General features: G+C 41.7%; 1 protein-coding gene across 3 annotated transcripts in view; it reads left to right on the top strand.

Moving 5' to 3' along the window:
- IQGAP2 (IQ motif containing GTPase activating protein 2) overlaps positions 1 to 12,256 on the top strand; it is a 338,812-nt gene that overhangs the window by 318,466 nt on the left and 8,090 nt on the right. For all 3 annotated transcript variants that reach the window (XM_021084462.2, XM_085013875.1, XM_085013876.1), the window contains 4 exons: positions 3,901 to 3,988; positions 6,811 to 7,023; positions 9,315 to 9,475; positions 11,226 to 11,363. In XM_021084462.2, the coding sequence (XP_020940121.2) occupies positions 3,901 to 3,988; positions 6,811 to 7,023; positions 9,315 to 9,475; positions 11,226 to 11,363 (600 nt within the window). The remainder of the gene's footprint in view (positions 1 to 3,900; positions 3,989 to 6,810; positions 7,024 to 9,314; positions 9,476 to 11,225; positions 11,364 to 12,256) is intronic.

The raw sequence follows: 12,256 nt of genomic DNA on the forward strand, positions 1-12,256 counted from the left end.
ACGGTTGCATTTAGAATGGATAAGCAATGAGGTCCTATTGTGTAGCACTGGGGACTATATCCCGTCTCTTGGGATAGACCACAATGGAAGATAATAGGAGAAAAAGAATGTATATGTAAGTATGACTGGGTTACTTTACTGCACAGCAGAAATTGGTACAACATTATAAATCAATTATGCTTTAAATAAAAAAAAAAAAAGAATGGGCTGCTCCAATGCTACACTTGCCAAAAGAGATTTAATGTGAGCCATGCAAGCCCGTGTAAGTTTTCTAGAAATTTCCACATTTTTAAAAAGAAACAGGCGCAGTAGAAACGAATCCAGTTAGTAGCCATTAGGTCGTGGGTTCGATCCCTGGCCTTGCTCAGTGGGTTAAGGATCTGGGGTTGCCATGAGCTGTGATGTAGGTCGCAGATGCAGCTCGGATCTTGTGTTACTGTGGCTGTGGTGTAGGCCGGCAGCTACGGCTCCTATTCGACCCCTAGCCTGGGAACCTCCATATGCTGAAAATGCGGTCCTAAAAAGCAAAAAAAAAAAAAAGAGAGAGAGAGAGAAACAGATGAAATTCACTCCAAAATTTTGTCATTTCAATATGTAATCAGTGTAAAAAGTTATTGATGATGTAGGGTAAGCCTTCAAAATACACAGTGTGTCTTGCACTTAGCACATGTCTCAGCTTGAGCCAGCCATGTCTTGAGTGCCCACTGGCCACCTGTGCCCAGTGGCTGCCATCTTGGGCAGCACAGGTATGGTGACTGGGTGAGCGCTGACCATGTGTCAGATCCTAGTGAGAGGCTTCCACATACATCTTTCATTCATTCCTATGAGAGATTCCCATTATATACTTAGAAAAAAACAAAACACCTATAGGCACTACATAATTTGCACAAGTCCACACACCAAGTAAGCCTAGTAAGCCCCTGAAGCCCTGATTCGACCTTAGATCTGTCTTACCCAGTGTCCTTAGCCATTAGAATTACTGCAGGACGAGGTAGTGAGTTCCCCATCTTACTTATGTGCAAGATGATGCAGAACTTTGGCATTGGATTCCGGTGGAGGCCTGACAGAGAGTTTCCTGAGAATGGCTGTGGGAGCAGTTTGTCTTCTAGCCGCTCCTGAACATTCTCGGTTGCTGGCAGGGCACATACTTTTGACCCTGGTCATTTTGGTCATCAGATAGCTTCTCTAAAGAGTCAAGCTGGTCCTGTGAAATTAGATTGTTATGATCATTATACAACTACAGATGTGATAAATTTATTTGAGTAATTAAAAAAAATGAAAAAAATAAAAAATAAAAAAAAGAGTCACGCTGGGAGTTTCCTAGAAGCTTGCATAATAAGTTATTCCTAGAATATGATTTCAAATAAGAAACAGTCACTGTGTTGACATTTTTTTAATTTATTTTTTTATTTTGTTTAGGGCCGTGCTTGCGGCCTATGCAAGTTCCCAGGCTAGGGGTCTAATCGGAGCTGCAGCTGCTGGCCTACACCACAGCCCACAGCTACACCAGATCCTTAACCCACTGAGTGAGGCCAGGGCTCACCTGCATCCTCATGGATACTAGTCAGGCTGTTATTGCTGAGCCACAAGGGAAACTCTGACTTTTTTTTTTTTTTTTTGGTCTTTTTAGGGCTGTACCCATGGCATATGGAGGTTCTCAGGCTAGGGGTCGAATCGGAGCTACAGCTACCAGCCTACACCACAGCCACAGAAATGCCAGATCCAAGCCGTGTCTGTGACCTCTACCACCGCTCACGGAAACACCAGATCCTTAACCCACTGATCAAGGCCAGGGATCAAACCCACCGAGGCAAGGGATCGAACCCACAAACTCTTGGTTCCTAGTCGGATTCGTTTCCACTGCGCCACAACAGGAACTCCTCCTGACATTTTGTTTTAATTGCCCAAAGCTTTTATTTTTAACTCCATGTTCCCATTTAATCCGCTTATAATGGTGATTGGAGGAGGGAGTTGTGTGGGGAGGAAATGCTAGTTGGCTGCCTGAGCCTCAGGACAGCGCCACCTCCCACCTTTGTCTGTCATGAGCTGCACACCCACCTTTGACTCTCAGGGGACGGTTTCTCTGCGCATTCCCAGACAGCCCGTAAATCCCCAGCAGTGAAGGGTCATGGGCCAGAGGAAATGATTGCCATCATTCTTCTCAGACAGACTGGAAATAAATAAGAGAGGAGAAAAAAAGAATGGCTGCAGATGGTTTGTTGGATTTTATCCTCTTTTCAAAAATAATGTATCTGGAGTTCATTTTTGAGAGTTTCCTCTTGTCATCAGGGAGCGGTTGCCCTGATGTTTCAAAACATGAATGATGTTTTGTTTTCATTTTCCAATTTTCATGCTGGGTGAACATTTCCTGCTGTAGTGAAGGAAGAAATTCATTGCCAGGGGATGTCACGTAATACCTTGGGGAGAATGGAGGTTAAACACAACGAGAGTGAAACTTCAGACCTTGGTTAGACCTGTGTGTAATTTAAGGCAACCTCTGTTTATGTTCCCTTTTTCTAGAAGAGACTCAATGTCCAACCATGTTCCCTCTTCTATCAAAGTGAGCATGCTTGACTCTATGCCTTTTGTGTTAAAATCTTTTTACCTAGTTACATAACCTGATCTTTAATTAGGAAATGATGGCTGATTACCCTAAAGAACACATATGAAAAAAAAAAAAAAAAAAAAAACGAGCTCCCTGGTGGTCTAGTGGTTAGGATTTGGCACTTTCACCGCTGCAGCCTAGGCTCAGTCCCTGGTCTGAGAATTGAGATCCCACATCACGCTGCTTCACGCCGCAGCCAATAAAAAAAAGAAAGAAAGAAACAAAGAGATGGTTTTAGCACTAGCGGTGGGGTTTTCCAGCTCCTGTTCCCAAGGAGCTCTTTCCTTCTCCCACCTGAGGACAAGGACCCACGCCGATGGCTTAGTCCTGCCAGCAGACATGAGGCTCTGGAACACCCATTCCCCTGGCGACTGTGTCAGCCACGGCCCAAGCCTCTACAACCCACACAGGCCTTGTACTCCCACTGCCTTCACAGTGTATCATAACTTCCTCAGAGCAGGGGAGGTAACAGCTGGTCTGGCTCCTAAAGGCTTATGATGTCTTCGACAGGCTCAGAGTTGAAATGATTTTAAAGTCAGGAAAGGGAGACATGATGTGGTCTTTCCTGTGCCCTCCACAGTCACAGGCCAGATGGTTCCTCCTGTTCGTCAAAGAGAGGTCTCAGTCTTACAGCAGAAATTACCACGACATTGTCAATCAACCGTACCACAATAAAACTTTAAAAAATGAAAAGTTCTATTTTTCACCAAAAAAAAAAAAACAAAAAAAACCAAAAAAACAGTGGTCTCCGTCTAAAAAGAAGAAAAGGTCCTTAGATAAGGAATGTGATGAGATACTCATGCCCATGTTAGCATGGAATCCGAGAACATTAAGTGCATAAAACCCAGACTTGGATGATTAAGCGTTCACAAACTTTCAGGAGCCTTAAAGCAGACATAGTGAAGTTCTGCAAGACAGTTTTCTTTGAAGGGATTCTCTTTGAAGCTTCTTCTTTTTTTTTTTTTTTTTTTTTTTTTTTTTTTGGTCTCTCTTTTTTTTTTTTTTCTAGGGCCGCACCCACAGCATATGGAGGTTCCCAGGCTAGGGTTCCAGTCGGAGCTATAGCTGCCAGCCTATGCCACAGCTCACAGCAATGCCGGATCCTTAGCCCACTGAGCGAGGCCAGGGAGCGAACCCACAACTTCATGGTTCCTAGTCGGATTCGTGAACCACTGAGCCATGACGGGAACTCCTGAAGCTTCATTTTTGTATGTGTTGATACACTCCCTTGGGAGAAGCAGATATTTGAGCATCCGGACTGCTGTTGAAAACCTGTCTCTCCTTTGTTTTGTTAGGACCAAAAAACTGATCATTGATGTGATTCGGAACCAACCAGGGAGCACACTGACAGAGATCTTAGAGACACCAGCTACTACAAAACAGGTAATCGGCCTTAGAGCATGAAATAGATGGGAGTTGATCTTGTTAAGACATTGTAACAGATGTTTACCTTTATCTCAGAGAATCTATAACCGACATAATTTGGAAGTAAGGAATTCAACTGAGTTATATCAAATCATGGAATACATATATAAAATACAAAAATATTTTTCTATTTTATGTATAAAGTCCATCACATATCAATGAGAATGAAATAGAAAAATGCAGCACTGAATTTATGCTGAATAATTTTATCCAAGTCTAGGGAGGTAGTGCTGGGTCTTTCGAAGCCTCTGAATATTCATCATGAGCTCTGAGCAGGGAGTGTAGAAAACAAAGGTAAGAAAGAATGAACTACTTAAAGATGAAGACTGTCTGCATTGCAGTGGATGGGCAGCCACTTCAGAGATCCTTCTGGTAGACAGGATGTAGAAAAATACCTTTCATATTTGATGTATTTGCTAACTTGAAGAATCAAAGAAGCATCTCATGCATTAAGACTGTTTTCCAAATGCTTCGGAAGCAAACATTTCGAATCCATTAAGTCAGAACGCCTTTATCCTAGTGTAAGGAACTGAAATTTCATAACAGTCTTGCATGAACCTTTTTATCAGCATCCTTTAAAATACATCACTGTTTCGTTTGTTCTGAATTAATTTCGGTGTTATTGCTGAAGTTTCAATAACTGCCACTCCCTAAAGAAACACTAACAAAAGTATCTAATTAAGTTAGGTTACAGGGCTACGCATAATTTTCCTGAATCCTTCTTAGTTTAATTGGTTGCCAAGAAATCATTCTGTCATGGGTTTTAATTTTAAAAAATAGATATGTGATGGCAAGTTGAATCATATGTGTGAATGTTTTTTAGACAGCATGGGTAGAATATGGTACTGAGTATGAGAACTTTAGTTCTTTTTTTTTTTTTTTTTTGAATTTTTGCTATTTCTTGGGCCGCTCCCGCGGCATATGGAGGTTCCCAGGCTAGGGGTCCAATCGGAGCTGTAGCCACCGGCCTACGTCAGAGCCACAGCAACGCAGGATCCGAGCCTCGTCTGCAACCTACACCACAGCTCACGGCAACGCCAGATCATTAACCCACTGAGCAAGGGCAGGGACCGAACCCTCAACCTCATGGTTCCTAGTCGGATTTGTTAACCACTGCGCCACGACGGGAACTCCAGAACTTTAGTTCTTATTGAACTTTTTTTTTTCTTTTAGGGCCACACCCAAGGCACATGGAGGTTCCCAAGCTAGGGGTCCAATCAGAGCTGTAGCCGCTGGCCTACACCACACCTATAGCAGCACAGGATCTGAGCCTCGTCTATGACGTACACCACAATTTATGGCAACACCGGATCCTTAACCCACTGAGAGAGGCCAGGGATCATACCTGCATCCTCATGGATGCTAGTCAGATTCACGTCCACTGAGCTACCATGGGAGCTCCCTTATTGAATTTTTTATTTTCCTCCAAATGTAGCATAGTCCCTCAGCGAGCAGACTTCAAGAATAAAGTACAGCTCTGCCCCTCCTAGCCGTATAGCTCTAGGCACTTGCAATATTTCTATACCTCAGTTTCCTCAACTGTAAAATAGGAATAATAATAATAGTACCCAATTCAGGAGTTAAAACTGAGTTAAAACATGGTAAGTGGGTAGAAAAATATCTGATATATAGTAAGTTCTCAACAGCATTGACTATTCCTCTCATTGTTTACTACTGACCTGGTAAACTGTTACCATGTCTAATGACGTTTGTATTCTTAGACTCTGCCTATTGTGTCAGTCAGTTATCTGGTACAGTGAAATGGGAAGATCATCAATCTCTAGTACCACCAGATCCTTAACCCACTGAGCGAGGCCAGGGATCGACCCCGCATCCTCATGGATACCAGTCGGGTTTGTTACCACTGAGCAACAGTGGGAACTCCTTTTTTTTTTTTTTTTTTTGATTCATTCATTTACTCATCATTTATTTGTAAACTTATTACATGCTAGAATACTCTTTATTCATTTTGTTTAAAGAAACCTTGCAGGTTTTTCAGAGTTGGTAGTTTGAGAATGACTCCCTTACCAGAACAAAGGTCCCTAATTGGCTTCATGGTTTATGAATCTCCATGAATATGGCTAATGTGTGAGAGTTTCATTGGGTTCTGGATGTTCAGGGTTTTCATGGCAATATTTTAATGGATAATCTAGTTTTAGTTTCCTCAACTGGAGTGTCCTTTCCAAAATTGAATCCAGAGTTCCCATCATGGCACGGTGGAAATGAATCCAACTAGGAACCATGAGGTTGTGGGTTCGATCCCTGGCCTTGCTCAGTGGGCTAAGGATCTGGCATTGCCATGAGCTGTGGTGTAGGTCACAGACGAGGTTCAAATCCTGAGTTGCTGTGGCTGTGGTGTAGACCGGCAGCTGTAGCCCTGATTCGACACTAGCCTGGAATCCTCCATAGGCCGAGGAAGTGGCCCTAAAAAAGCAAAAAAAAAAAGTTGAAATCCTTCCATCCAAGGAATTATAAAATACCAGTTAACCATTCTAATATGTCTGTTACTAAAGTGACTTGACAGCCTAACAATAAAATAAGCTATTTGGAACCCTGCTCAAAATAAGCCTGCCACCACTGCTGTGTTTCTCAGAACAATAAAATAATTTCTTCCCAAAGACCTATTTCAAAACCCATGAAGAACATACTGTAATTCTGGTCTCTGGACTTTGGCTCCAGGACTTCTTTCATCTTTTGACATGAACTTGCCTCGTGCAGCTTCTAAGTCTCTGAGGTTCGGGCATCAGAGGCAAACCAACGTCTTGATGTTCCCTTTCCAGGAGGCCGATCATGCCGCAGACATGGTGAGCCGTGCGATTTTAGATTCCAGGACCCCTGAGGACTTGAAGCATAGCCAGTCTGTGGTGGAAGATGCACAGCTGCCTCTTGAGCAGAAGAAGAGGAAAATCCAGAGGAATCTTCGGACATTGGAACAGACAGGACATGTGTCATCCAAAAACAAATACCAGGACATTCTCAATGCAATGGCCAAGGTTGTAGGAAAGAATATTCTTTCTTCTTTTGCTTACCAGATCGATGCTAATCGTTGGTCACACCCTGGAACTCTGTGACATGACACGACGGTCCATAGTTTTATATGTGTGGTTCCTGCCCAGCCTCAATAGTGTAGATTTTGTTAAGGTTTCAAAGAGGTTGATGACTTTTAATAGAAAATAATCCTAACTCCCCCAAGTCATTAGGAGAATCGAAACACACCAGACATAAAGGCTTAGAAAATGTAATAGACAAGTTTCATCTCCTGCTTTAAATAATACCTACGTGTTTTTAAAATGATGCTTTTAGAGTTCCCTCTTGAGTTGTGAGTTGTCGTATAACCCAGTGGCCATAGGACCTGCTGCTGAGGTCTGCTCTGCGTCCCTGAGAATTTGCCTCTAAGCAGTTTAATGCAGTTCAGACTTAAAAGTTAGTTTCTGTTTTTTCATCCCATTATTTATTTATTTATTTTTTGTAACAGCTGGGAAACTTCCTGAGAAAAGGATATCAAATTAGTGCAAGGAAACATCACAGGAAAAGGCTAGATCTGTTTGTCAAGGATAAGGAAGTATATATTTGGGGTTAAAAAAAACATTTTGTATTTTTTCTCCAAACATGCAAACTAAAATGGGTTTGGAGGTGAAGGACACTTACATGATCTGAAAAAAAAAGAAAAAAAAATGTTCTTACCTTCTGGGAGGGAAATGCAGTCAGCTTCATTCTTCCGTGGAAAGTTGTGGTCAGTTCAGGCAGTAGGCTTCTTCCTCCCAGCCTGAGTGACTCAGGAAAGTAACAGTTCTTTCTATAGCTCTAGAGTGGAACATACTTCTCTTTGGGAATATGTAGTAGAGAAATGGATGCTTTTGTCTTAGAAAAAGAAAAAAACTATCATGAAGGCATCCCCCAAAAGATTCTACTTAATGAAGAACTTTTCCTTAAGAAGGGTGTGTCTGTCTGTCTTTGGATTGCTAGAAGAATGGTTTTAAATTTGTCCACAAAGAAAAAGTAAAATTAAACAGGCATCATTTTCTTAAATGAAACATTTCCATAATTTACCAATTAGAATTACAAAAAAAAAAATTTTATGTCTGTAAGTTTAAATATAGCGTATCATTCTTAAGCTGTAAGCAGCTTGGTCAACTTTATGTTCTCGGAATTCCATTTAAATCCAAGTAATAGTTATCAGTGTTGAATTTTTCAGTCTTGAGACCTCGTTATTATTTTTGCAAATCTTAAGAAATGTTTTTCAGATTAAAAACTGTGTTATTTTTTATTTATTTCTAAAATGAATGCAGGGATAAAATGTAAACCTTTGGAAGTAAAGTATTCCTTAAAGTAGGATATTCAAAATATTCTGAAGAAATTGTTTCCTGCTATAGTTTTCCTTGGGCCCTTTTAAAAACACTCTTTCTAGAGTTCCCACTGTGGCTCAGTGGTAACAAACCCAACTAGTATCCATGAGGATGCAGGTTCGAATCCTGGCCTCACTCAGTGGGTTAAGGATCCGGTGTTGTGAGCTATGATGTCCGTTGCAAATGTGGCTTGGATCTGGCATTGCTGTGGCTGTGGTGTAGGCTGGCAGCTGCAGCTCTGATTCAACCCCTAGCCTGGGCACCTCCATAGGCTGTGGGTGCAGCCCCTAAAAGCAAAAAAATAAATAATTGAATAAATAAAATTTAAGAATTTAAACACTATTTCTCCTTGAATTTAACTGTATGCTTACTCTAAAATTGCTTCTTCACTTTTCCATCAAGAAAACAAAAAACCTTAGCACTGCTTTTTTTTTTTTTGTCTTTTTGCCATTTCTTGGGCCACTCTCGTGTCATAGGTTCCCAGGCTAGGGGTCAAATTGGAGCTGTAGCCGCTGGCCTACGCCAGATCCACAGCAACGTGGGATCCGAGCCGGGTCTGCGACCCATACCACAGCTCACAGCAACGCCAGATCGTTCACCCACTGAGCAAGGGCAGGGATCAAACCCAAAACCTCATGGTTCCTAGTCGGATTCATTAACCACTGCGCCACGACAGGAACTCCCCTTAGCACTGCTTTTAAAGTGAAATATGAATACTGCCAGTACTGAAGAAAAAGGAAGGGAGCACTTGGGCTGAGAGATAAAAATAAGGTGACTAAAATAAACTCTAAATTAACCCTCATAAATAGTGATTTAGTGCCAGATAGTCTTCTTGTCCCAAATGGGCAATATCATAAAGCAAACTCCTGCTTAAATTTCACACCATGGCTTTTCCTTGTTTTGTTTTGTTTTGTTTTGTTTTGTTTTGTTTTTTTTAGGATATTCGAAATCAAAGAATCCATCGTAAGCTTCGAAAAGCTGAATTGGCAAAACTTCAGCAGACCCTGAATGCACTTAATAAGAAGGCAGCATTCTTTGAAGAGCAAATTAATTATTATGATACCTACATAAAGACTTGTTTAGACAACTTAAAAAGAAAGTAAGTTGAAATCATATATTCTTTTGAAATGTCAAAGTTTATGTGGGGTATCAATTCTTACACAATCCTAGGCTGTCAAGTTGGATTGTATAGCACACTTTTTGCTTTATTATATAACCAAAAATTAGAATCTCAATGTTATGACTTGCTACTGTGTCCTAAGAAGTAAGGAGTGAATTTAGAAACGTTTTAATTTCCTATTTACATTGGAATTAAAGTAGTTTACCCCTGGAGTTCCCCCGGTGGCCCAGTGGATTAAGAATCCAACTGCAGCAGCTCAGGTCACTTTGGAGGTGCAGGTTCAATACTTGGCCCAGTGGATTAATAAGAGTCCAACTGCAACAACTCAGGTCACTTTGGAGGTGCAGGTTCAATCCTTGGCCCAGTGCAGTGGGCTAAAAAGGATCTGGCATTGAGGCATAGTTTGCAGCTTCGGCTTGGATTCATTCCCTGGTCTTAGAACTTCCACATGCCGCAGGTCCTGCCATTAAAAATGTGTGTGTGTGTGTGTGTGTAGTATAGTATAGTATATATAGTATAGTATATATATATATATAAAGTAGCTTTCCCTGTTGGATTTCAAGCAAGTAACTTTAACATTTGGGGAAGGACCTTTTTTTTTTTTTTTTTTTTTTTTTTTGGTCTTTTTGCCTTTTCTAGGGCTGCTCCCATGGCATATGGAGATTCCCAGGCTAGGGGTCCAATCAGAGCTGTAGCCAGCGGCCTACACCAGAGCCACAGCAACACGGGATCTGAGCCACGTCTGCAACCTACACCACAGCTCACTGGCAACGCTGGATCCTTGACCCACTGAGCGAGGCCAGGAATCGAACCCACAACCTCATGGTTCCCAGTTGGATTCGTTAATCACTGCGCCACGACGGGAACTCTGTGGGAAGGACTTTCATTATTCCTTCTGTCTTTTTTTGGCAAAGGTTTCTTTTAAACACTATTATTAAAAAAAAAATGTTTAAGCTACCCTTGGAGATGTTTACAATAAACAGTATTTTATATACTTGATAATGCTAGGTAACACCAGATATTTTCTATTGCACAGCACAGCTTAATGATTTTAAATTGCATAGCAGTTTTTAAAAATCATTATTGACACAAAAGACAAAATTTGTTCTCTATTACCCATTAGCGTACACATTATAGATTTTTTTTATATTCAACAGAGCCACTTTTAATGAGTATCCTTTGCTCGTAATTATTCTTATCACTAGACTAAGGTCAATACTTATCAAATTTTAATTACCCACTTAAATATGTAATTCAATTTCATGTAATCCTTGTAGTTAAATTGACTTTGGGAAATGGTACTGTATGGGAAAATCAATTGCATTAATTATAGAAAATTTGATATAGGAATATAACCAAGTTTAAACTTCATTTATCTGGGCCACATTAGTTCTGAATTTTAATTCATTTGCTTGCAGCCTGTAAATTACTTTTATGCTATTCCTGGAAGGAAAAAAGTTGATCAGGCTAATACTTAGGAGGAATAAGGTTCATTAGGGGTTTTCTTTACATATTTTTTGCAACCACTAACAGTTCAGTAGTGATGTTTCCCTGCTAGGGGAAGTTGTCACCGACTGTCACACAATAAAAATTATACTCCTCTGTGCGGGGATCGGGGGGGGGGGGGCAGATGTGGACAGCGGCGTGCCCTCTGGGTATGGTTATTGCCCTGCCAGGCACATCTGAGTTTGCCATCTTTAGCATGGATGGTGTGTTCTTATTTTGTCAGAAATTCTCGGAGATCAATTAAACTCGATGGAAAAGGAGAACCCAAAGGGGCAAGGCGAGCAAAGCCGGTGCGGTACACGGCCGCAAAGCTGCATGAGAAGGGTGTCCTTCTGGACATAGACGATCTTCAGACAAACCAGTGAGTGGAACTCGGAATCTGCACAAAGCATATGTGCTCAGAGTTTCCCGGTGGCTCAGTGGGTTAAGAATCTGGTTTGTCACTGCTGTGACTCAAGTCACTGCTGTGGCGCCGGTTCAATCCCTGACCTGGGAACTTCTGCATGTTGTGGGTGCAGCCTAAACACACACCCACACAGACACACCCTCTAATCGCTCACATCAAATCTGACTCACACTTCTTCAGTTTCCTGTGGCCTTTGAAGAAAGCTTCATTTGATCTGTCAGGGCTGCCTCTTGATTATAGGTGACAGGGAGAACACACGTATTGTAATCTCTCATCTTCCCATCGGGCCTCTGGCATCTGGTGCTCCTGGTCCTGTGAAGTGCTGATCACGTAATTGCATTTCCCCGTAGCTTATCCAGAGTGTTTGGATTTGCCAGGCTGGCCTCTCCCTCCCAAAGAACTGAGTTACAGCAGTGAGCATGAAAAGGCTTTTGGTCTTGCAAGATGAGAGTAATTTACAGTGGCAAAACAGTAGTTTTCTAATTTGAAAGCCGCAGACTGTGTGCCCCTCTAGCGCTGGGCTATTACTGTGTGCATTTGAGCTGGAGGAGAAACCCTCCTCCAGTGCCCCACACCAGGCACTAATGGGTTTTAAAAAGATCATAACCCTGTGCCTCATCATCCCCTTGGCCTTGGGGAAATCCAGACTCACCATGCTTTAACTCCTGCTTCCTCCGAGGCCTGGCTTCTCTTCCATGTATCCTGTGAACCCTCCCTTGACTTATGCCACCTCAGAGGAAACGCTTCTTCCTCTTTGAAGTTACTCTAAAATATTCAGCTGGGCAGTCAGCAGTATAAGTCAACATTTCATTCTTATATTCTGTGAATCTCATATAAATGTTCAACTG

Source organism: Sus scrofa, chromosome 2, assembly GCF_054392235.1.
Source record: "Sus scrofa isolate SSC_HxYL_T2T_F1_AM1 chromosome 2, Sscrofa_HxYL_maternal_Yorkshire_Landrace_v2.0, whole genome shotgun sequence".
Lineage (NCBI taxonomy): Eukaryota > Metazoa > Chordata > Mammalia > Artiodactyla > Suidae > Sus > Sus scrofa.